General features: G+C 43.7%; 1 protein-coding gene across 5 annotated transcripts in view; it reads right to left on the reverse strand.

Annotated features, from left to right (window-relative positions):
• The window catches only part of LOC124000291 (roundabout homolog 2-like), a 228,390-nt gene that overhangs the window by 149,513 nt on the left and 51,540 nt on the right, over window positions 1-27,337 (reverse strand). Inside the window, exon 1 of one of the 5 annotated variants that reach the window (XM_046306562.1) lies at window positions 3,120-3,689. The exons of the other annotated variants lie outside the window; for them this stretch is intronic. Within the exon in view, the coding sequence (XP_046162518.1) occupies window positions 3,120-3,174 (55 nt within the window). The 5' untranslated portion in view covers window positions 3,175-3,689. Of the gene's footprint in view, window positions 1-3,119; window positions 3,690-27,337 lie in introns of those variants that run through there. 5 annotated transcript variants of the gene reach the window in all.

A 27,337-nucleotide genomic window follows, 5' to 3' on the forward strand; every position in this document is an offset into this window, starting at 1 on the left:
CTCAAATCGATCAGAATCTACCTAATCCAACAGGTGGATTGCTAACCTCAGCGAAGCTGCCAGCCACTGGCATGCCACACTCCAAAACGCCACTCTCAGATAATTACCAATACCCAGCCCACTCAAGTGTGCCGACTCCCTGCCCGTCTGACTTACTCTCACTCCCCCTCCCTTCCCCACACCCACACCCACCCCCACCTAGTGTTTAATGGCCCTAATGGGGACTGGCTGGATCCATTCAACTACAACCACAGTTAAAAATTCATACGTAACCAAAGATATCCACCCTCCAAAAAGCTTCTCATTTCATTAGTCCCTTCAGTGAGCCTGTTCATGGAACTGCCCACGCAATTCATGCACTCAGTTTCACCCAAGTCCTGAGAGCAGTACAGAAGCTGAAACAGACTAATGCTCATTACAGCCACCCAGGGCTTACTCTACTATGGCCCTGCATATGAGCAGTGGTTTTTATCCCTGAATAAACTAGTCTTAAAGGTCTTCCGACAACCTGAACTTTCTGAGATAAGGTTTCCCCATAGAGCAGCTATGGTCTTTCCAAACTCATTACTCTCTACCTTATCTTTCTCTCTCTGAGGTAAAACTGTACGCCCAGGCGACAGCAGAAATGTCATGGCTACGCTTGACTGGGATTTAGCTGCACTCTGGCTAAACAAAAACATATGAAAACAGCATCTCCCTCTGCACTTTAACTTTGACCATATCAACTGTCACATCCATTACAGCTGACATCCCTCTCCTACTGAACATAGCTGTTGGCTGGAATATTCATAAAGGGAAGAGTACTGAGGGAACCCAGTCAGTCAGAATAGTTATGGTAATACCATCACCTACCACTGATATCAACGCGCTGTACCAATATTGACAAATGATGATGTCCCTTGAAATTACAGTGGAATAACAATTATACTTTTAAAGTGCATGTACAATGAATGTATTTGAATTGCTGATTGGTGAACTGCACTGTGCACATAGAGTTTGCACTTCACCCAATGTGCAGTTATCAGGAATTGACTGACTATAGACTAATGATATTGACCATCTTGGACTCTCCCATCACAGCAGAGGATGATAATGTGTCGTTCTCTGTGACATGGCGTTGTCTCATAATGTTTCTGTTTAATCTCAAGCTTACTTTCAATAACACAGCGCTGCCAAGACCATGCCATTTAATCACCCACAGACAGTCAAATGGCCTTTTGCCAAAAACTCTCCATGTCACCCTCTTTCATACACAACAATAACACACATGCACAGGCAGAAAACAACCTCAAAGCAAACTTGACGAAGTTATAAAGCAAAAAATCGATGAAGAGAGAGGCGGGTGAGTGTGTGTTAAAGAGAGTGAAAGACAGAGAGAGATACTGCTACTAAAACACAATAAAATACTCATACTAGCACACAGTATAACCCCTGCTACCAAATTGTACAGGTACAGGAGTTGAATGAAAGCCCTGTAAGAGTGGTAACTGAAAGGTCGCTGGTTCAAATCCACAAGCCGACTTGGTGAAAAATATGTTGATGTGCCCTTGAGCAAGGCACTTAACCATATTTGCTCCTGTAAGTCGCTCTGGACAAGAGAGTCTGCTAAATGACTAAAATGTAAATGTGGTAGAATATAAGCAATGGAGTGGGGCATCACTGTGTATATGGTAGTCAACAGCCATAGGGATGGAACCAGCCCCCTCTCTCACCAAATCAATGCTTTCAATGTGGACATGGTCATCAAAAACAGCTGCATGTCCAGTGGGGGACAACACAGTGGCATTGGCCTGGAAAGCCCATATCGACCAAGACAGGGAGCTCAACCGTTATGAGTGCTGTGTCCTCACCAGTGATGGTGCTCAAGGGACAGACCGTATGTACAGTATGTCCTGTGACCAGTGGACACAGTGTCCATATATAACAGACTGAAACAAGTCACAGGACTATAAGATAATTCAGCATAATAGTCTCCATTACATATTTTAGGGACTTTTCAGAGAAAAAAATCTAAGTTCCACCAGCTGCATATCAGAACCCAAATCATCTGAGTCTAACACAAGCCTTCTGATGTTCGGGGTCCAACTGTATAGATCCATCAACTTCACCCATTTTTCCCCTTCTTTACATTTCTTAGACACTATTGATGTCCCTCTAAATTCTTAAATGGAAAATCCACTCAAAACTATATTTTGCTATTTTTCTTCAGTCCGCTGTTGACAGTCCCAAAATGTTTTCTATGTCAGCAGTCAAGTTTTCAAGACTTAGGACTCATCATGGTGATGTGGCAAGTGACACTATGCTTCTTGAAAATCCATTATCTTAAAAACTTGAATGCTGACATGCAAAACATTTGGGACTGGATTAACTGTGGACTAATGAAAAAAATACCTAAATATAGTTTGTACGTGGATTTTTCCATTAAGACTGTGAAAATGTAGTAGGACATCAATGGTGTCTATTAAATATAAAGAAGGGGTGACAACTTATTATTAACAAAAGAAAGATGACAATGATAGACACAATACAGTGCTGAATGTCATTAAATTGAAACCGAATAAATGGTGCTTTCATTTATCAGCCAAGGCCTAAATTAAAACTTTCAAATCCTCCCTAATGATAGACTTACATCAATTAGGAAAATGTATTCATTAACAATTAAATTAATCAGGGACCCCTAAATAAGCATATGTTTCGAATTGCAATATATGATTAATTTGTATGATAGTTAATAAAATGTCAACGAATTCAATCGATAAAAAACACATTGACAATCCATTGCTCATAAAATAGTCTGGTGCATCAAAGCCACGTTGAAAGGATCAACCCCTGCATGTTGAGACACATTAACGCGCAAACAGAAGCCACATGTGTGCACCCCTTTTTCGCCTGCTTTTTGCAACGTTTTGAAATGAGGAATAAACAGAACAAGCCAGGCAAAATACAAAAAAAACTGCTACTGCAGGTGCTCTAATCAAACGCGAGGTTGTTCGATGTTTTAGGTGGGGTACCCACACTTAGACTATGTGTATATCTAAAACGAAAAACAGGGAAAAGCTATGTTTTTATTACAAACTTAATTGTGGTGACCAAATCAAATGAAAGGTTCCAGGACTTACCGTTGACTTGGGTGTGCAATAGTCCATAGAAAAATAAAAACCGTAGTAGACCCATTCTGGCATAGTAACCGTCCACGGTATATTAGCGCAAAACTCGTCAGATAGACTTCTTTACCTTGCTTATTGTACGACTCTGTAGTTCTGAGCATATAAACTGTTGAATTGTAATATAAAGCATTTAAGTTATATTTTAATGGACAACGAAATCATTCACGATACGACTTCATGTTTTCTCACCAAGAGAGCACCCGATGGGTAGCCTACTTCTCCACACAACATTTGGAGGTGTCTCATCACCAGACACTAACCAAAGAGCGACGATGTGCTCGCCTCATAGCATCACCCAGACCGGCTCCCAGAGCCTATTTCATGCAATGCATCTTCTAGCTAAACTCGTCGAAAACGAAGCCCATAGGCTACAATACATAATATAAATGGTCTGAATGACCATCATTTTGAAAATATCACTCCGACGGAATACGCGCAGTTCAGTAACCTACAGGCGGGACGTTTGTGAGACAACGGTGGTGGACTGTGGTGGTTTCAGACGGAGGTGAATAGCTGCACAGTTACAGCCCCCCTTCCTCGTGGAACTGTACAAACCACATACACATCACAGAACTACATTAGGCTATGCCAATATTTCTTGGGGAGATTTACGCATAGAAATGTTGTTTGGGTTTGGTGTTTAAATTGCTATGCATTTGATTTGCAAATCAAGGCAATTAATTTAATAGCACGGCTATGTGCGCCTTATAACATATGGAGTAGGCTAAACATCAAATCAAATTGTATTGGTCACATCACATATTTAGGAGATGTTTTTGCGGGTGTAGCGAAATGCTTGTGTTCCTAGCTCCAACAGTGCAGTAATATCTAACAATTCACAACAATACACACAAATCTAAAAGTAAAAGAATGGAATTAAGAAATATATAAATATTAGATCGAGCAATGTAGGAGTGGCATTGACAAAAAATACAGTATAATAGAATACAGTATACATCAAAGTGCAATCAAGTTGCGTCTTCTATCGACGACATGGTTATCTCTTACAGATATCATCTGGCATAGACAGAATGTGACTGCAAAGTGGTTTGTTCCGATATGGCAATTCTCTCAGTGAATATCAATGACAACTTCACTGCTAATAGCCCATGGCACATACTGTCTACTGCCAGCAGTCGATTCCATCCACATGAATAAGAGGAATGAAAACCCTGGGCCTTATTCTTGATGAACTGGGCACTCAATGAGCTATTGACAAAAATACTCCTCCCAACAAGCACATTCAATAATGCTTATCTACTGATGATAATTTAGTTAGCCCAGTGAACTGAATTGAAATGTACTGTCACTTTTTGGTTAATCATGAGTCATATTTTGCCCCCCAAAGTTTTTAGTAAAAAATAAATAAAACATAAAAAAATACTGTAAAATCAGCAAAACATTTCTTTAATTCAGGAAATCTTTTCCTGAGTCTTCCCACAAATAAAAAAAATACATATGTGATTGTGTCTCAATGTATGAAATTATTGTTATTTTAAAATACGATCTCTTTTTGTGTTTAGTTGTGGTCAATTTGCAGCCTGCAAATTATTGTAATTATGTTCCAGCCCTTTGACCATCCACTCCTAAAAAAATTGTCCTGTGGCTGAATCTAGTTGCCTACCCCTGATCTATGGTGTCAGGAGAAATCCAGGTGGTGGAGAAATGTGTGTGTGTTTTTCCCTGTTGAGAAAAAGGTTCATTTGTGGTTGTAGGTGTAAAGTGAGGTGGTTCATCGTAGATTGCCATTCTACAGATAGATTTCTGGTTGTGATTAACCAAAAATTCACAGTAAATGTTAGTTCAGTCCACAGGGCAAACTAAATGATCACCTGTGCAACTAAAAAACTGTAGATCAGCTTTACTCCACACACAGAGATTCATACAAAGCTCTCCCCCGCACTCCATTTGGCAAATCTGACCTTAACTCAAATCTGACCATAATTCCTGCTTACAAGCAAAAACTCAAACAGGAACAACCAGTGGCGTGCTCAATATGGAAGTGGTCCGATGAAGCGGATGCTGAGCTACAGGACTGTTTCACGAGCACAGACTGGAATATGTTCCAGGATTCATCTGATGGCATTGAGGAGTTTACAACATCAGTCACGCAAGCCCCCCAGATGAGCTAAATGCCTTCCATGCCTGCCTCGAGGCAAGCAACACTGAACCATGTATGAGAGCACCAGCGTTTTCAGACGACTGTGTGATCTCGCTCTCCGTAGCTTATGTGAAAAATACTTTTAAACAGATTAACATTCACAAGGCTGCAGGGCCAGACAGACGATCAGGATGCATACTCAGAGCACACGCTGTCCTGCTGGGCAAGTATTTTCACTGACATTTTCAACCTTTCACTGACATTTTCAACCTCTACCTGACATGTTTCAAGCAGACCACCATAGGTAAATCAAATCAAAGTTTATTTGTCACGTGCACCGAATACAACAGGTGTAGACCCTACAGTGAAATGCTTACTTACAGGCTCTAACCAATAGTGCAAAAAAGATATTAGGTGAACAATAGATAAGTAAAGAAATACAACAACAGTAAAAAGACAGGCTATATACAGTAGCAAGGCTATAAATGTAGCGAGGCTAAATACAGACAACGGTTAGTCAGGCTGATTGAGGTAGTATGTACATGTAGATATGGTTAAAGTGACTATGCATATATGATGAACAGAGTGTAGCAGTAGCGTAAAATAGGGGTTGGCGGGTGGTGGGTGGAGGGACACAATGCAGATAGCCCGGTTAGCCAATGTGAGAGCACTGGTTGGTCAGCCCAATTGAGGTAGTATGTGCATTAATGTATAGTTAGAGTGACTGCATATATGATAAACAGAGAGTCGCAGCAGCATAAGAAGAGGGGTTGGAGGGGGCAAACAATGCAAATAGCCCAGGGGACATTTGAGTACCTGTTCAGGAGTCTTATGGCTTGGGGGTAAAAACTGTTGAGAAGCCTTTTTGTCCTAAACTTGGCACTCCAGTACCGCTTGCCATGCGATAGTAGAGAGAACAGCCTATGACTGGGGTGGCTGGGGTCCTTGACAATTTTTAGGGCCTTCCTCTAACACCGCCAGGTGTAGAGGTCTTGGATGGCAGGTAGCTTAGCCCCAGTGAAGAATTGGGCCATACGCACTACCCTCTGTAGTGCCTTGCTGTCAGAGGCCGAGCAATTGCCGTACCAGGCAGTGATGCAACCATGCTCTCAATGTTGCAGCTGTAGAACATTTTGAGGATTCCAGGACCCATGCCAAATCTTTTTAGTTTCTTGAGGGGGAATAGCCTTTGTCGTGCCCTCTTCACGACTGTCTTGGTGTGTTTGGACCATTCTAGTTTGTTGTTGATGTGGACAACAAGGAACTTGAAGCTCTCAACCTGCTCCACTACAGCTCCGTCGATGTTAATGGGGGGCGTGCTCGGTCCTCCTTTTCCAGTAGTCCACAATCATCTCCTTAATATTGGTTACGTTGAGGGATAGGTTGTTATTCTGGCACCACCCGGCCAGGTCTCTGACCTCCTCCAGGTTGTACGTCGTTGTCGACGAGACCATTTCCGGAGACCTTCTCCCTTACCTCACCTCGCTCATCAACTCATCCCTGACCGCTGGCTACGTCCCTTCCGTCTTCAAGAGAGCGAGAGTTGCACCCCTTCTGAAAAAACCTACACTCGATCCCTCCGATGTCAACAATTACAGACCAGTATCCCTTCTTTCTTTTCTCTCCAAAACTCTTGAACGTGCCGTCCTTGGCCAGCTCTTCCGCTATCTCTCTCTGAATGACCTTCTTGATCCAAATCAGTCAGGTTTCAAGACTAGTCATTCAACTGAGACTGCTCTCCTCTGTATCTCGGAAGCGCTCCGCACTGCTAAAGCTAACTCTCTCTCCTCTGCTCTCATCCTTCTAGATCTATCGGCTGCCTTCGATACTGTGAACCATCAGATCCTCCTCTCCACCCTCTCCGAGTTGGGCATCTCCGGCGCGGCCCACGCTTGGATTGCGTCCTACCTGACAGGTCGCTCCTACCAGGTGGCGTGGCGAGAATCTGTCTCCTCACCACGCGCTCTCACCACTGGTGTCACCCAGGGCTCTGTTCTAGGCCCTCTCCTATTCCCGCTATACACCAAGTCACTTGGCTCTGTCATAACCTCACATGGTCTCTCCTATCATTGCTATGCAGACGACACACAAATAATCTTCTCCTTTCCCCCTTCTGATGACCAGGTGGCGAATCGCATCTCTGCATGTCTGGCAGACATATCAGTGTGGATGACGGATCACCACCTCAAGCTGAACCTCGGCAAGACGGAGCTGCTCTTCCTCCCTGGGAAGGACTGCCTGTTCCATGATCTCGCCATCACGGTTGACAGCTCCATTTTGTCCTCCTCCCAGAGCGCTAAGAACCTTGGCGTGATCCTGGACAGCACCCTGTCGTTCTCAACCAACATCAAGGCGGTGGCCCGTTCCTGTAGGTTCATGCTCTACAACATCCGCAGAGTACGACCCTGCCTCACACAGGAAGCGGCGCAGGTCCTAATCCAGGCACTTGTCATCTCCCGTCTGGATTACTGCAACTCGCTGTTGGCTGGGCTCCCTGCCTGTGCCATTAAACCCCTTCAACTCATCCAGAACGCCGCAGCCCGTCTGGTGTTCAACCTTCCCAAGTTCTCTCACGTCACCCCGCTCCTCCGTTCTCTCCACTGGCTTCCAGTTGAAGCTCGCATGCGCTACAAGACCATGGTGCTTGCCTACGGAGCTGTGGGGAACGGCACCTCAGTACCTCCAGGCTCTGATCAGGCCCTACACCCAAACAAGGGCACTGCGTTCATCCACCTCTGGCCTGCTCGCCTCCCTACCACTGAGGAAGTACAGCTCCCGCTCAGCCCAGTCAAAACTGTTCGCTGCTCTGGCCCCCCAATGGTGGAACAAACTCCCTCACGACGCCAGGACAGCGGAGTCAATCACCACCTTCCGGAGACACCTGAAACCCCACCTCTTTAAGGAATACCTAGGATAGGATAAGTAATCCCTCTCACCCCCCCCTTTAAGATTTAGATGCACTATTGTAAAGTGACTGTTCCACTCGATGTCATAAGGTGAATGCACCAATTTGTAAGTCGCTCTGGATAAGAGCGTCTGCTAAATGACTTAAATGTAATGTAAATGATGATCAGGCCTACCACTGTTGTGTCATCGGCAAACTTAATGATGCTGTTGGAGTTTTGTCTGGCCATGCAGTCGTGGGTGAACAGAGAGTACAGGAGGGGACTGAGCACGCACCCCTGGGGAGCTCCAGTGTTGAGGATCAGCGTGGCAGATCTGTTCCTACCCACCCTCACCATCTGGGGGCGGCCCGTCAGGAAGTCCAGGATCCAGTTACAGAGAGAGGTGTTTAGTCCCAGGATCCTTAGCTTAGTGATGAGCTTTCAGGGTACTATGAATAGCATTCTCACATAAGTGTTCCTTTTGTCCAGGTGGGAAAGGGGAGTGTAGAGTGCAATAGAGATTGCATCATCTGTGGATCTGTTCGGGGAGGTATGCACAAACACTTTTTTGGTTACTACATGATTACATTTGTTTTATTTCATTGTTTTGATGTCTTCACTATTATTATACAATTATTATACAATATAGAAAATATTATTTAAAAAACTTGCATGAGTAGGTGTGTCCAAACTTTTGACTTGTACTGTACATATTTCCTCAATTACCTCAACTATCTCGTACCCCTGTACATTGACTTTGTACGTACTCTTTGTATAATGAAAAAGTATATATAAACGCAACATGCAACAATTTCAAACATTTTGCTGAGTTACAGTTCATATTGTCACGCCTTGGTCATAGTGTTTTGTGTTTTGTTTGGTCAGGCCAGGGTGTGACATGGGTTTATTTTGTGGTATTTCGTATTGGGGTTTTGTGTTATTGGGATTGCGGCTGAGTAGGGGTGTTGCATAGGCTTGACTGCCTGAGGCGGTTCTCAATCAGAGTCAGATGATTCTCGTTGTCTCTGATTGGGAACCGTATTTAGGTAGCCGGGATTCACTGTGTATTTCGTGGGTGATTGTTCCTGTCTCTGTATGGTGTTCACCAGATAGGCTGTAATAGGTTTCACGTTCCGTTTGTTGTTTTGCTTTTGTATTAAGTTATTTCATGTATCGTAACGTTTTTCTTCATTAAAGACATGAGTAACCACCACGCTGCATTTCGGCCCAACTCTCTTTCTACAAACGAAGAACGCCGTTACACATATAAGGAAATCAGTTAATTTAAATAAATAAATTAGCCCTTAATCTATGGATTTCACATGACTTGGCATGTGCAGCGCCCCACTAGTACCGACTAGTAAGTCAGACCCAGCCAATCAGATTGAGTTTTACCTACAAAATGGCTTTATTACAAATATAAATACTCCCCAGTCCCCCCCCCTCCCTCCCCTCGTCTGACGATCAAGCAGGTGAAGAAGCCAGATGTGGAGGTCCTGTGCTGGCATGATGACACGTGGTCTGCGGTTGTGAGGCCGGTTGGAAGTATTGCCAAATTCTCAAAAACGACGTTGGGGGCGGCTTATGGTAGAGAAATTAACATTCAGTTCCCCGGCAACAGCTCTGGTGGACATTCCTGAAGTCAGCAATCCAATTGCACGCTCCCACAAAACTTGAGACATTTGTGGCATTGTGTTGTGTGACAAAACTGCACATTTAGAGTAGCCTTTTATTGTCCACAGCACAAGGTGCACCTGTGTAATGATTATGCTGATTAATCAGCTTTTTGATATGCCACACCTGTCATATGGATGGGTTGTCCTGACAAATGATAAAATGCTCACTAATAGGGATGTAACACATGTGTGCACAAAAATTGAGAGAATTAAGCTTTTTGTGTATATGGAACATTTCTGGGATCTTTAATTTCAGCTCATGAAACATGGCATGGCACGAACACTTTTATGTTGTGTTTATATTTTTGTTCAGTTATAGTTTCATCATAGATATTTTATTTTGTTATTATTTTTTAAAAGATTGTTGCAAAATGTTTGTACTTTTTAACTCTGCATTGTTGTATTTGGCGCATGTGACAAATAACATTTTATTAGATTTTTTATAATATGAGAGGGCTGAGTGCAAAGCACTCACAGGAATAGGTGGCCTCTGCAGATGATGGGATAAGTGCTATCATGAAGTGAAAATAAACCATACCGTCTGTGATTGCTTCTGATGGGAGAAAGTGACCCTGTTCCCATCCCACACTTTCCTTTCTCTACCTCTGATGCGCACCTCTGTGGCCTTGTCTTTTAGATGATGCCTTTACATCTCCCCTGCCATTATTGGCACTCTGTATCTGAAAGACACTTTGGCAGAAAGAAAACATGTAGTTTATCAAAGTTTCATGAACTGAATGTTTTGAGGTGCATAGGCCTACTCACACCCACACACACACAACACTAGTTCCATTGAGGAACACTGAAGATAGTTGTTCGTCAAATAAGCTCTCATTGGAAATGTAATGGTCTCTCACTCAATAATACATAACAGAATAGTTCATGAACCTGAGATATTAATGAAATCGGCACAGGCATTCACATATGTACAGCCCTCACACAAACACATGAAATATGTTTCATGATTTTGTCAAACGGTATAGCTTATAGGCTATCGTGTCTCACGGCCAATGGAGGTGAACAGTAGCCCACACTGTACATGTTTACATTTACATTTTAGTAATTTAGCAGAAGCTCTTATCCAGAATGACAATTAGTCCATGCATCCTCAGATATGTAGGTGAGTCAACCACATATCACAGTTGTAGGATTGATTTAAGTAGCATTTCTGATGTTTTCAGAATGTAAAACATTTCCTGTTACTTACAGGCAGCCAGTTTCCTGTTTAGTTACCATACTTTATGGTATCCAATACTGTTACTGTAAGCTTTTTTACCATTATTTTTCCGGTAACTTACAGTCAACTGGCGCCTGCAAGCTGACTCTGGTTGTCAGTTGGATGGTGTTTCCTCCGACACATAGGTGCAGCTGTCTCCCGGTTAAAGCACACAGTGTGTTAAGAAGCAGTGCGGCTTGGCAGGTCATGTTTCGGAGGACGCATGACTCTGTCCCGAGCCCATTGGGGAGTTGCAGCAATCAGACAAGATTGTAACTCCCAATTGGATATTATGAAATTGGGGAGAAAAAGAGGGTAAAAAAATACAACTATTTTTCTGCCCACAACAGTTTTCAACAATGCACCATAATATACAGTCTAATTTACACTATAATTCTTCACATTATTTTATTGTTGATACATGTAAAAATGTACCATAGGAATCAGTTTTCCATTACAGTGTAATATTCTGTATAATTCATTTTGCAAATCATATAAATGTTGTTTGGTTGGTTCACTTCAGACCTTGATGTCTCTCAATCAGATCACTCAGAGTTGTTTGTAAAAGTTGCCAGTTGCCAATCACACAATGCTGTGTGGTTACAGTAATGTACGGTTAAAGTAATGTACAGTAATTAAGCAGTTTACTTCAAAGCACTGTGCCAATGCTTGTAATCACTTTATCAGAAGCACATCATCATTGACATCCAAAGCTTTGTTTGATCACATGCCTTTTCAAAGTGTGTGGTGCAAAATGCAGATCCCACTGATTTCTCAATGATTTCAGTGCTTTCTTTGATTCCAAGCTGCTTTTAAACATCAACCTCTACTGGACGGCGTACTTATAAATGTAATTAAATTTTTTACAAGTTGTTTCACTTGACTGGTAATTTAGCAGCTAGAGTTGGAAACTATAGAACATTCCGGGACCCTAAGGTATGGGGTAGAATCATGGTGAAGGCACACTGAAAATTATTTTATGTGAAATCCCACTTTCTGCACATTGTTGTTCAAATCATTTGTTTTATTTAGTGTAGTATAAGCTTCTGTCTAGCGCTCTCCTGGGCGCATATGCACAAACCCCCGGAGAACAAGGCAATGCTACATGTATTAAATAATCACTTTTCTTAAATACTGGGATAATAATAATTAGTAATTAAAAAAATCTACTCACTCAAAAGGCAGGGAACATATCAAAACAACATGATTGTAATCCCTACAAGGGATATGGCTACAACATGATTGTAATCCCTATAAGGGATATGGCTACAACATGATTGTAATCCCTACAAGGGATATGGCTACAACATGATTGTAATCCCTATAAGTAATATGGCTACAACATGATTGTAATCCCTACAAGGGATATGGCTACAACATGATTGTAATCCCTACAAGGGATATGGCTACAACATGATTGTAATCCCTACAAGGGATATGGCTACAACATGATTGTAATCCTATAAGGGATATGGCTACAACATGATTGTAATCCCTACAAGGGATATGGCTACAACATGATTGTAATCCCTACAAGGGATATGGCTACAACATGATTGTAATCCCTACAAGGGATATGGCTACAGAATGATTGTAATCCTATAAGGGATATGGCTACAACATGATTGTAATCCTATAAGGGATATGGCTACAACATGATTGTAATCCCTACAAGGGATATGGCTACAACATGATTGTAATCCTATAAGGGATATGGCTACAACATGATTGTAATCCCTACAAGGGATATGGCTACAACATGATTGTAATCCTAAAGGGATATGGCTACAACATGATTGTAATCCCTACAAGGGATATGGCTACAACATGATTGTAATCCTATAAGGGATATGGCTACAACATGATTGTAATCCCTACAAGGGATATGGCTACAACATGATTGTAATCCTATAAGGGATATGGCTACAACATGATTGTAATCCCTACAAGGGATATGGCTACAACATGATTGTAATCCTAAAAGGGATATGGCTACAACATGATTGTAATCCCTACAAGGGATATGGCTACAACATGATTGTAATCCTATAAGGGATATGGCTACAACATGATTGTAATCCCTACAAGGGATATGGCTACAACATGATTGTAATCCCTACAAGGGATATGGCTACAACATCCGTCATGGTTGACGAAGTCATCTGCAGAGAGGGAGGAGGGGGGGGGAGGAGGATTCAGGAGGGAGGAGAAGGTGGCAAAGAGCTTCCTAGGGTTAGAGGCAGATGCTTGGAATTTAGAGTGGTAGAAAGTGGCTTTAGCAGCAGAGACAGAGGAGGAAAATGTAGAGAGGAGGGAGTGAAAGGATGCCAGGTCCGCAGGGAGGCGAGTTTTCCTCCTTTTCCGCTCGGCTGCCCGGAGCCCTGTTCTGTGAGCTCGCAATGAGTCATCGAGCCACGGAGCGGGAGGGGAGGACCGAGCCGGCCTGGAGGATAGGGGACATAGAGAGTCAAAGGATGCAGAGAGGGAGGAGAGGAGGGTTGAGGAGGCAGAATCAGGAGATAGGTTGGAGAAGGTTTGAGCAGAGGGAAGAGATGATAGGATGGAAGAGGAGAGAGTAGCGGGGGAGAGAGAGCGAAGGTTGGGACGGCGCGATACCATCCGAGTAGGGGCAGTGTGGGAGGTGTTGGATGAGAGCGAGAGGGAAAAGGATACAAGGTAGTGGTCGGAGACTTGGAGGGGAGTTGCAATGAGGTTAGTGGAAGAACAGCATCTAGTAAAGATGAGGTCGAGCGTATTGCCTGCCTTGTGAGTAGGGGGGAAGGTGAGAGGGTGAGGTCAAAAGAGGAGAGGAGTGGAAAGAAGGAGGCAGAGAGGAATGAGTCAAAGGTAGACGTGGGGAGGTTAAAGTCGCCCAGAACTGTGAGAGGTGAGCCGTCCTCAGGAAAGGAGCTTATCAAGGCATCAAGCTCATTGATGAACTCTCCGAGGGAACCTGGAGGGCGATAAATGATAAGGATGTTAAGCTTGAAAGGGCTGGTAACTGTGACAGCATGGAATTCAAAGGAGGCGATAGACAGATGGGTAAGGGGAGAAAGAGAGAATGACCACTTGGGAGAGATGAGGATCCCGGTGCCACCACCCCGCTGACCAGAAGCTCTCGGGGTGTGCGAGAACACGTGGGCAGACGAAGAGAGAGCAGTAGGAGTAGCAGTGTTGTCTGTGGTGATCCATGTTTCCGTCAGTGCCAAGAAGTCGAGGGACTGGAGGGAGGCATAGGCTGAGATGAACTCTGCCTTGTTGGCCGCAGATCGGCAGTTCCAGAGGCTACCGGAGACCTGGAACTCCACGTGGGTCGTGCGTGCTGGGACCACCAGATTAGGGTGGCCGCGGCCACGCGGTGTGGAGCGTTTGTATGGTCTGTGCAGAGAGGAGAGAACAGGGATAGACAGACACATAGTTGACAGGCTACAGAAGAGGCTACGCTAATGCAAGGAGATTGGAATGACAAGTGGACTACACGTCTCGAATGTTCAGAAAGTTAAGCTTACGTAGCAATAATCTTATTGACTAAAATGATTAAAATGATACAGTACTGCTGAAGTAGGCTAGCTGGCAGTGGGTGCGTTGTTGACACTACACTAATCAAGTCGTTCCGTTGAGTGTAATAGTTTCGACAGTGCTGCTATTCGGGGGCTAGCTGGCTAGCTAGTAGTGTTGTTTACATTACGTTGCGTTAAAAGAACGACAATAGCTGGCTAGCTAACCTAGAAAATCGCTCTAGACTACACAATTATCTTTGATACAAAGACGGCTATGTAGCTAGCTATGTAGCTAGCTACGATCAAACAAATCAAACCGTTGTACTGTAATGAAATAAAATGAAAATATGATACTACCTGTGAATGCGACCGGGTTGTTGAGTCTATTCAGAAGACGTTGGCTAGCTGTTGGCTAGCTGTTGGCTAGCTGTTGGCTAGCTAGCAGAGTCTCCTACGTTAAGGACGACAAATAGCTGGCTAGCTAACCTCGGTAAATTAAGATAATCACTCTAAGACTACACACTCTAAACTACACAATTATCTTGGATACGAAGACAGCAAAGACAGCTATGTAGCTAGCTAACACTACACTAATCAAGTCGTTCAGTTGAGTGTAATAGTTTCCCCAGTGCAGCTAATCAGTGGACGTTAGCTAGCTGGCTAGTGAAGACTACGTTAGGACGGCGAAATACGATAATTACGCAATTATCTTCGATACAAAGACGGCTATGTAGCTAGCTAAGAAGAAATTGCTAAGATTGAGACAAATCAAACCGTTGTGCTATAATGAAATGTAATGAAATGTAATGAAAAAGTTATACTACCTGCGGAGCGAAGTGTCGATGCGACCGCTCGCTCCAACCCGGAAGTACAACATGATTGTAATCCCTACAAGGGATATGGCTACAACATGATTGTAATCCCTACAAGGGATATGGCTACAACATGATTGTAATCCCTACAAGGGATATGGCTACAACATGATTGTAATCCTATAAGGGATATGGCTACAACATGATTGTAATCCCTACAAGGGACGCTCTGGATAAGAGCGTCTGCTAAATGACTTAAATGTACATGTAAATGTACAAGGGATATGGCTACAACATGATTGTAATCCTATAAGGGATATGGCTACAACATGATTGTAATCCTATAAGGGATATGGCTACAACATGATTGTAATCTCTACAAGGGATATGGCTACAACATGATTGTAATCCCTACAAGGGAAATGGCTACAACATGATTGTAATCCTATAAGGGATATGGCTACAACATGATTGTAATCCCTACACGGGATATGGCTACAACATGATTGTAATCCTATAAGGGATATGGCTACAACATGATTGTAATCCCTATAAGGGATATGGCTACAACATTATTGTAATCCTATAAGGGATATGGCTACAACATGATTGTAATCCCTACAAGGGATATGGCTACAACATGATTGTAATCCCTACAAGGGATATGGCTACAACATGATTGTAATCCTATAAGGGATATGGCTACAACATGTTTGTAATCCCTACAAGGGATATGGCTACAACATGATTGTAATCCCTACAAGGGATATGGCTACAACATGATTGTAATCCTATAAGGGATATGGCTACAACATGATTGTAATCCTATAAGGGATATGGCTACAACATGATTCTAATCCCTAAAAGGGATATGGCTACAACATGATTGTAATCCTATAAGTGATATGGCTACAACATGATTGTAATCCTATAAGGGATATGGCTACAACATGATTGTAATCCCTAAAAGGGATATGGCTACAACATGATTGTAATCCTATAAGGGATATGGCTGCCGTTTCCTGCCAAATAGTGGCCTGCTCGGACATTAGTCCTCAAGCATTTGCAATTGGCTTTTACAAAATAATAATCAACCTGAAAACTAGACATTAGTGGCAACAAACACTGCAAAACACTCAACAACATGTTTACAGTGTGGGGTGTAGAGTACACATTTTAATAGTGAATGTCCGACTGTCTTTAGCGATGCGAGAGTATTTGCTTGTAGGGGAAATGGCGCACTACAGTCACGCTGTAGTCACTCTGGCCTCAGACTATACAAATACCGTGATCTCTAAATAATCTATGTCAAGTTCCAACATGAGGCAAAGATGCATTTCAATTGATTGTAAAAGAGAAAGCATCTCCTTGTCAATCATCCCTTCCATTTTCATAACATGGCGAAACAGGCTATTTAAAAGGTTTGTACTCCAGCTCTAATGAAATGGCACTGAGTTCTAGTTCACTGCATGTGTTGCCAGCCCTCCCAGCCTAGTCAATACCGGTCAATACTGTCAATATGATTATGAATGCAATTCATTGCCATGAAATGAAAGTGAGACATGCTGCATTAGGAGCTATTGATCCAGAGAGTGAAATTAAATAGCTTTTTACTCAGGGCATTTAGAATTGTGGATCAAATTAGAATGGTTGATAATGACACAATGAAATCCCAAATGATGATGGAGCAAGCTGTGCTAACCGATATTAAATGTCACTATAGATGAAAACGTTACATTTATTGAGAGAGGTTTTGGGTTGTATTGCTGTCCTTCCATATTGTGTCCATGGAAACCACATCTGAATTCACACTACAGAACAAGGCCACTGGCTATTCATTGGCCCTATCAGGAATGAAGGTAAGACACAGATGCAGACACATCAAATGAACGATGGTTTAATAATCCAACAGGGGCAATAGACAGTAAACCAGAGGTGGGGTCAGTAAACCAGAGGTGGGGCATTGACACCAGACGGCAGGCAGGCTCAGGGTCAGGGTAGGCAGAGGTCAAAAATCCAGAGGTGGGGCAAAGGTTCAGGTCGGCAGGCAGGCGTAGGGCCAGGCAGAGTGGTCAGGCAGGCGGGTTCAGAGTCAGGACAGGCAAGGGTCAAAACCAGGAGGGCGAGAAAAAGAGAGACAGGGAAATGCAGAAGCTGAGAACAAAAACACTGGTTGACTTGACAAACAAGACGAACTAGCAACAGACAAACACTGGGGAAGATGGGCGACACCTGGAGGGGTGTGGCGACAATCACAAAGACAGGTGAAACAGATCAGGGTGTGACAGTCACCTTGCGTAACACACCCATTCAATAGAACATTTATTTCCCTTATTTGACATCTGCAACAACTGAAAATATATTTGTTTCCCCTTTTGAATCCAAAGACAGCTAACACACCAGTGGTGTGCCAGTCATATGGTACCAGGCCAGTAGCAGAAACTTCAGCCATCATTCTAGTCCAAGCCCTTTTCTAGTCCAGGCCCTTTTCTAGTCCAAGCCCTTTTCTAGTCCAAGCCCTTTTCTAGTCCAAGCCCTTTTCTAGTCAAAGCCCTTTTCTGAAGATGTCCATACTGCTATCGCGAGTACTCCTAATAGGATCATATACGCTCTTCATTTTATTTGAGTATATTAGTCTATTTCAGGGGTTCCCATTCAGCCGTGGGATGATTTTTACTTGAGCAGATGGTCGAGGGGCCGGAAAATACAGTAGTTATAAATAATTTGTACACCGCAAATTGACCGCAAGAATCCCAAGTAGATAGTATTTGACAAAAACAGAATAATTTCAAAACTTGATTACATTGGTATATCTCTGTTTATGCGTGGGAATACTTGAGAACAGATTTTCTAGTATTTTATTTCCAACAACGAAAAGTATTTTTTTGCTCAGAAAACTTGGGGAACACTAATCTATTTGTTTCTAGATCAGATCTTAGTCCATGATAGGCAGCAGTATATGTATAGATAAATTCACAGTGTGAATAGACTAATAAGCAGGAGGCTGACACTGCAGGGATCACAGTCTACAGAAACCTGTTACACAAACAGAGCAGAGCTCAAGGCATATGCTGCTCCTGTAGACAAGCGCTTCTTCATTCCTCACACACACACACACACACACACACACACACACACACACACACACACACACACACACACACACACACACACACACACACACACACACACACACACACACACACACACACACACACACACACACACACACACACACACACATACACACACAGAAATCTATACACTTATCACTATATACCAAATTATGCTGATCCACTTCAAAGGGTCCTTTTGATATGACCCGGGCTTTACGTTGAAGCATTTATCTGTCACTCGGCGGCCCATTTGGTCTTCAGCCTACACATGAACCCTGTGTAAAGTGTCATTATTACCAACAGCCTTTTCACATCTAATTGAGAGACCCAGATTATGAACTAATCAGCCATAAAGACATGCATGTGTACCTAAACCACCCACACACAGTGTATCGTATGAACATGCTGATGACCAGCCCTCAACAGTGTTTTTTCTGATGGCCTGACTGCACATTATCAACACCCTGCCCAGTACACAGCAGCCTCAGACACCAAACACAAAATCACATCAATCAATTTAATGCATTGTAGATCATCTTAAGCATTATGTTTTCCTATCAGGCTTTTATACAGGCTATATCAATAAATCATCATAGAATTTGTCAAACATGCTAATATGTTTGATGTAGTGGCCATTTTCTGAACCATATATTATTATAAGGAACAGCTAATTTAGTATACCTAAAAGGAAAAGGGGGAAATGAAACCATTCCTCCTACTTGATTTCTTTCACAGAGCATGGAGCTGAAGTAATGAGGCCATAATTAACTTGGTGACAGGGCCAGTGGTGGTGACACCTCGCTCAGGGCCAACGCACACAGGGCCACACTGCTCCTAGAGGTGGGAGGAGCTCTGAGTAAACCAATAAAAACAGATGCTTTATGTTCAGACTGAGGCTTGCAGAGAATGCCCATGCATGGGGAGCAGGACAATAGGTCAGAGAAGTGCTCTTGAGGGGCAGAAAAGGGTGAACTGTTTCTTTCAAAGTTCCATCAAACCCCAATATATTCCTACTTCAGTCACATGCTTAGCAGACTCCACCTCTTATCCTACTTCCATCACAGAGTCAGACGTGTTGCCAGGCAACGTGAGAGAGTGCTCTACTCTCACTAAACAAAATCACAACCAGCAGCACTGACTATCATGTATCTCTCTCTCTCTCTGTCTCTCTCTCTCTGGATTTCTCTCTTTCTCTCTCTCCCTCCTTCTCTCGATCACACATTGAACAGTGTCAAGGTCGTGGGCCTCTTTGTCTGCACCATTACACTCTCATCCCTGTGTTGGTCCAGCCCCACTGCATCAGGGGGGACAGATGGTGTTAGTGACAGTGGTCAGAGCCAGGCACAGGCCACAAACACACACACACAAGGCCAGCCTAGTGAGAGTGGACACCTGTCCTGACCGTGCATGCCAGCGATGGAGAAGAGAGGCAATGGTTTCTGTGCCCAGTGACAAACCTCTGTCTCACAGTTTAGAAGCCTGTTATAAACACTGGGCATGGACCCAGAGCTAACAGATCTCATGTAGAGCTTCAGTCTGTAGAGTTATCTCATTTTCTTTTTCATGTTCTAACTAGTGATGGGTCATTTCGGGAACGAACAGCTCTTTTTAAACAGACATTTTTGGTGAACTGGATCGCTGTGGAAGAGCTGTTCATTTGGCACCCTGATATGCATACTGCTATTATTGCTTCTTGAGCTCCAGACAACGATTATTTGCCGATAAGATCTAAAAAACATTCTCTGAAGATGGTAATTCTTCACTGTAGGAACAATAGGTAGTGAGGAGAGATCCTCATTCTTGTCCACATTAATTTTTGCTGTGCAAGCTAATAATTTCTTCAGGTAAAAATGTATTTGAACTCAGACATCACAATTTACAATAATGGTAGGCTACGTTGTAGGCTTTATATTAGAAATGTGCCGTTTTCAAGGTTTTATGTTTTGTCTTACCTCACCTGCAACTTTTTTGAAGTAGATGAACAGTGTGGCAACATGGGCCTCCAGTTGCCTGAGGGCCCTGACTCACTGTCTGCATGGAACACAATCTGTCCCCTTCAAACATCCAAGTAACAGTGCACAGGTCTGAATTAAAGATGTTCTCTTCTGCAAGCCGCACAACGTTAAAAATAGCTTCACGATCTGTGTGCAGTATTCAAGAAAAACACATTTTAGCTTCATAATAATTACTGTAAGATCCAATGGAATGTCCCTATTGGATTTGTTTATTTTCTTTTCGGGGCATTGGGAATCATATCCTGAACATGTGGACCACAATTAGTTTCATTTGACATCCTCCGATTACTATCTGTCATGCAGCCCTATAAACCCAACCCTGTTATTCCTGTCAGGACATAGACTTCATAGAGCTAACGTTTCCATTAGTCAGATAACTCTGACTGTTACCGTTATTGACTTGAGATTTCATCAAATGCAGTGTCTAAACTGCACAGTCGATGTTGGGAAGATGTCCAATAGACCGAGCCCGAAGAGAAAAACGGCATTTCTGTTGTCAAGGAGATGAGCTATGACCTTCGACTCCCTTCCTGTGCCTGTGGGGAGGTCATGTGACTCTCTCGCTGTCTCAGATTGATCAGTTTCCCTGGACTACAGCATCATGAACTAATTTCAGGATCGATGGGTAAATAGAGTGCATCGCCACTCTCCAGCCCTGCAGGGTCTGTCTGACAACGTCTCTCAACAGTCACACAACATATTAAAGCCTGGCCTCCGTCAGCACAGGTTGACTCTAGCAGATTTTTGTATGAACTATAGCCTAGACTGTATGCTTATAGTCACTATTTCTTAATGTGACTGGTACTATTATCACTATTACTACTATGTTCGCTTTTAAAAATACATTCTACCTCTGGGAAATGACATTGGCTTTCACCCCAAATGTACCATTCCTCTTAGGACATGTTTTATGTAACATATTGAGGGCTCTCAAGATCATCGTTGAGAGCTCACAAGATGTCTTCTCTCAAGTGTAGGGCTCTTTTCTCTCTGAGATTTGAGTAGTGTCCATAATAGTCCCTTTTCCCTGGTACCAGCAGCAACAGACAGCACAGACCCCTTCAAACCCTGTAATGAGGTTCCACCCGCCACTTCCACAACTGAGCCCCAGATACGCCCCACTGAAGTGCAGAGAGAGGAACTTAATCCCCAGCATGGCCATTTAAATGCATTAAAGGTGAAAAAGGCCCGGGTCGCCCTCAGGAAGAGGTGCTTTTGGAAATGACGCAGGTGAGATGGCTCTCTGGATACACTGTGAGCTGGAGTAGAGGAGGGGTTGCTGGGTAATCAAGCGCAAGGACATTTACACTATTTATTTTTCCTCTAAATGAGGAAAGGAAAAAAAGATTGGGAGAGAAAAAAAGTGTGAAAGGCTGAGAGGAATCAGACGAGAGAGAAGACCCAAAGTCTGCTGTCCTCTTTACGTGCTCAAAATGGCATATAATAGACTTCTCCCATGCGTGTAAACATCACATTTCCATAGAAATGGCCTCTTTCCCGTGTCTCCGGTGAGTAGTCGGGGTGTGAGGGAGGGATGCGCCACTTGCCTCTTAATCCTGTTAGCCATTCCTAGAATTGTGCCAATGCTCCGCTTCCAATGCTCCGGCTGGAAGAAGCGAATTAGAACAAACACATACACAGCAAACTGGCCGCAGAGACTCAGAGAATATGCTGGCGGGCAGAAAAACAACAATCTCCAGCCCTCTGCCTCCCTTCCCCCAGTCCAAACACTGAGCAAACACCTCTCACTGCTCATTAGCATTATCGGTTATCTTCACCATCACCCCCGGCCACTACTATAAGCATTGCTGTTATGCACTTTTATGTTTTGAGAGCTTTAATCAATTTTGTCTTCATCTCCTTTTTTCGATTGCAATTTCCTTCCTTACTCAGAGTAAAGCCTCTCACCAGGATGCAAAACAAATGCTCATTACATCTGTTGAGAAAAGCTATTAGAAAGTAGCTTGAGGTCATTATAAGGGCAATCACATGAATGAAGAGCATCCACCTAAAGCCTACTGTTTTGTGTTCCTGTCCTGAAACCTTTGGTGAATGTGCTTGCATTTTTGGTCAATGGACATTCATCGTCAGCCTTAGTAGAGGACAGGTATGAGGTCCCTGGTTTAAGAGTACCAGAACCTGGTAGCAGTAGTACTGTTTAAGGGCATCCTAACTCATCAGTTTACAGTAACTCATAGTCATCCGTTTGGGTTGTTGGTTAATCCTGAGGATGAGTTTAAGATGTCCCTCTCACACACACTAAATAGCTCTGCTTTGCTTGTCTCAACTCTGCAGACTGAGCCTCAGCAACAGCAGTCTGTCTTTGCTTTAGTGTACTGCACTGCTGCCCTCTACAGATTATCTTTGATATGCACACCACAAAGAAAAAATATATACAACATGCCATTTGCATGTATATAGAGAATGTTTAGCTCTCCTAAAGGATATCATTGTCATTAACTATGCAATGGCCATTGGAACTGTGGATATGGATGAGTTACGTCTGCATGACATTTATGATAATGTTTGCTTATCCAATCTCAACCATTACAATGTCAACACTATCTCATAATTTTTTTTTTTTAATGAACTCACAAGTTTAAGGAACTTACATGAAATGGGATTAGAATATTTATTGAGGAAATGGAATCGATGTGAGAATGAGGATTCAGTGGAGAAATGAGAATGGATCGGATGAAGCCAAGGGCTGCAAATGAAGAATCTAAAGATGTTGACTGTAGAATTTGGTTTGGAGTCCCAGGTAGACATAACCGTCAGCCCATGGTAGTTAGACTGCTGTGGTGATGGCAATCCACCACAGAATAACCTTTAAGAAACTTGGTTAAGTAAAAGGAGAAAGAAGACGGTGAAGGGGAGGAGGGATGTGACACAAAACAGAGAAGAGGAATCACTGTTTGGTCAGGTATAAGTAGGGTGGTAGTAGTGGTTAGGGAGGTTGAAAACAAGTATGGAGGCTGATTAGTGGTTAGTAGCAGCTGGAGCTTGTTTGAGGAGTTACGTTCAATGCAAATTTTTTGTTGAAGCTGATTGGCAATGGTTAGCATCTGGTGCTTGTTGCGTTAGGGAGCTGCGTTCAAGGCAACTAGTTAAGTGTTAAATTCAAGTCTGGCCCTTTCTGCTGAATTTTTGTTAAGCCTTAAAGCCTTTAAATAAAACCAATACTTGTGTCTCAAAACAAACAGAGAACTTCCATAAAACGTTGTGTACATTGTGTCTAAAATCCCTGGCAATCTATTACCCGTGGGCAGGGCCGTGACCAGACCTTTCAAGGGGTAGGTGCTCACACTGAAAAAAGCTCCCCACTTGAAAAGAAACCAAGTTTCATAATTCATGTCACGAAATTCATAACATGCAACTGCCTCTGTGGCAAATTTTTGGGATATGTAACAGGTGTGAAATGGCTAACTAGGTAGTGGTGTATACTAGTAGCGTTTCAATTGGGGACGTCACTCACTCTGAGATCTTGAAATAGTTTCAATAGGTTCTTGCTTTGAAAGGCCACAGCTTTGTGGAGCAATAGGTCACGATGCTTCGTGGGAGACAGTTGTTGTTGTGTTCAGAGGTTCCCTGGTTTGAGCCCAGGTTGGGGCAAGGAGTGGGACAGAAAGCATCACTGTAGCACAGCTGCTACACTCTGTCCTTCTGCTACACATATCAGCCAACCAGACCAATTATTGATGATGATGTAAATCAAGTCTCACCAAGTGTTAATAATCTAATGTTATGCTTCTGTGGCAGTACTGCTGATATTTAAACTAGGAGGCTAGCTACACACTCTCCACCGGTGACCGCATCTCAAGCCATGCATGTTTGGATAGTAACCTGGCGTGTGAGAATTCTGCAGGCTCGGAATGGAGGGGTTCAGAACAACAGCAACAAAACTTTATTGATAAAATAATAATTATACCACCACCCAAAAGGGCACTTGGTGAGTGGGAGGGCAAAGGGGATGTGCTGGGCACAGGTTGACTCCTATCTGTGCACGTACCAGCCACGTGGGGTATGAGAGGGAAACTGAAAAGTGCCTTTATTATGTCTAGCAGTTTCTAAACATTCGTCCACCTTATGTGGTTGTTGTTGTTGTTGGAGGTAACAGAGAGGAAAAGTCAAAGTTAAGGCTGTTCATGTGGAACATAGACTCATGGCAGACAGCATACTCCAGACTGCAAACAAAGACAGAGGAATCAATCAAATACATTTGCATTCATCCACAGGGAGAGTGGTGCCTGCCTGCTGCATACCTGTATATTACAATATGGGAGATCATGCAGTCTCAGGAATAAAATTATGTATAATTTTCTCTCCACCGTTGGATAAATCAGCACATATGATTTCAAAGGCGATTGCTCCATAGGACAAGAATGACACCCAGGTTTCCGCACTCATCCACAAAAACAAGTATCATGACTCCTTTTATATTAAGTAATACCTAGCCACCATCTGTTGCCATAGCACTAATCTTGGTTAACCCAGAACTAAAGTCTCGCAAAATTGGTCAACTGCTCGATTAGGTTCCAAACATGTTAAGAGAAGACATGAAGAGATGCTAGAATGAGGACCGGAACCGGAACGAGGAGATCCACCCTTTTTCTTTGCAAGTTAGGGGTAAGTCTACGGGCCGAACGTTCCCTCTGCTTCTGAAATTCGAAAGATGCTAACACCCGCGGAATCGTGATTTGTCCAAATAACCAGTGACGAAAAACCCAAGTACTGGATGTCAGGATTTGGCCAGGGTTGTTCCGGTTTTTGGTCACTAGATGCCCCCATTGTGCCTTTTGACCTTTTGTTTTCCCTTGATCCCCATTATTATTTGCACCTGTGCCTCGTTTCCCCTGATTGTATTTAAACCCTTTGTTTTCCTCAGTTCTGTGCTCTGTGTTTGTATGTTAGCACCCAGCCCCAGTACTCTGTGAACTCTTGTTGATCCCGGTGGACTCTCTTGTGGAATTCTGTTTTTTGTTCTTGTTTTTTTTTTTTTTGAGTATCTTTTGAGGCTTTTTGTGCTATACCTTCCACCTTGTGGATTTACCTTTTTGTCTTGGAGGATTACCTTTGTTCTTGTGGAATTCCTTTTGAGGTTGTGGAGTTACATGTTTTCATGAAGAACTTCACTTTTTACTTCATTAAATACACCGTCTCAAGTACTGCTGTGTCTGCCTCATCTTCTGGGTTCTGCCGACTATTTGTGGCTCAGTTGGTTAAGTGACTGTTTCTCACTCCGGAGACCCGGGTTCGTAATCGGGTCCTGACAGAAACACAGAGTCAAAAATGAACACAGAGGCAGCCAGTTCCCAGGACCTTGTTGCCATGCTGTCCCACCACCAGGAGACTGTCCAACGCCACGAAGCCGCCCTGGTTCAGCAAGAGGCCGTAATGGCTAGACATTCTCATCTTCTGTCGGAGATGCTGACTTCCATAAAGCAGATATCTGATCGACTTACCCCGGGAGCAGTTCCCGTCCCAGTACCTCAGATTTACGTACCCATGGCAGTTAACATCCTGGCTGAACCTCGTCTTCCACCTCCCCAACGGTTCTCAGGTGATCCATGTGCTTGTAAAGGGTTTCTCACCCACTGTTCTCTCTCCTTCGAGCTGCAACCCTCGTCGTTCCCCACCGACCGGTCTAAGATCGCATATATCATCACCCTGCTGTCGGAAAAAGCCCTGGCCTGGGCTACTGCTGTGTGGGATGCCCATAATTCCTGCTGTGTCAGCTACTCTGCCTTTGCTGAGGAATTCAAACAAGTGTTTCAAGGCCCAAGCAGTGGTCCTGACTCAGCCAAACAGTTCCTGAGTCTCCACCAAGGTCGGCGCAGCGTGACGGACTATGCCATCCAGTTCCGCACGGTGGCAGCAGCGAGTGACTGGAACAACGAGGCGCTCACGGTGTGCTTTCTGAAAGGCCTTTCCGACACTATCCAAGATGAACTGGCCACTCGGGAACCACCGGACAATCTCGAGTCCCTGATCAAGTTGGCCTCATGCATTGACCATCGTCTGAGAGAGAGAGAACTCAACCGTAGACCTCTAGCCCCTATCAGTCCCAGCTCCGAGTCCCCACCTTTATCCTCGCTGGCTCCACCGGAACCCATGCAGATTGGACGCATCTCCCAGGCTGAGAGAGACTGCCGGATGAGGGAGCGACGCTGTCTATATTGCGGCAAACCGGGCCATTTCCGTTCCACGTGTCCCGGGCTCCAGGGAGACGCTCTGTCCCGTACAGACCGGGGGGAACTGTAACGGGAAACATAACCTCCTCCCATCCGTCCAACTCCCGTCTGCTCATTCCAGTCACCCTTTCCTGGGACAACCACAAGCTTCACCTTCAAGCCTTGGTAGACTCTGGAGCCGCAGGTAACTTCATGGATGGTGTCTGGGCGAAGGAGAATGGCGTTCCCTCTGAACCTCTAAATGACCCAATGAGGGTTACTACATTGGATGGAAGCCCTTTGGGATCTGGACTTGTCACTCATGTCACTACCTCCTTGCGACTTTCAGTTTCACAACACCAGGAATTGATGAACTTTCATTTGATCTCCTGTTCCGAGTTCCCTCTCGTCCTTGGATACCCCTGGCTTCACAGCCATAACCCTCACATCGACTGGTCTGTGGGCACTATCAAGCAGTGGGGTCCTACATGCCAAGCTACTTGTATTTTCCCGAATTCCCCGAGTTCTACTCCCGAGTCTTTAGAATCCATCGACCTGACCCGAGTTCCCGAGTGTTACCATGACCTCAAACTGGAATTTAGCAAACAGAGGGCCACCATGCTACCACCCCATAGACCTTATGATTGCCCCATCGAACTGTTTCCGGGCACTTGCCCCC

Source organism: Oncorhynchus gorbuscha, linkage group LG16 (assembly GCF_021184085.1).
Source record: "Oncorhynchus gorbuscha isolate QuinsamMale2020 ecotype Even-year linkage group LG16, OgorEven_v1.0, whole genome shotgun sequence".
In the NCBI taxonomy this organism is placed as follows: domain Eukaryota; kingdom Metazoa; phylum Chordata; class Actinopteri; order Salmoniformes; family Salmonidae; genus Oncorhynchus; species Oncorhynchus gorbuscha.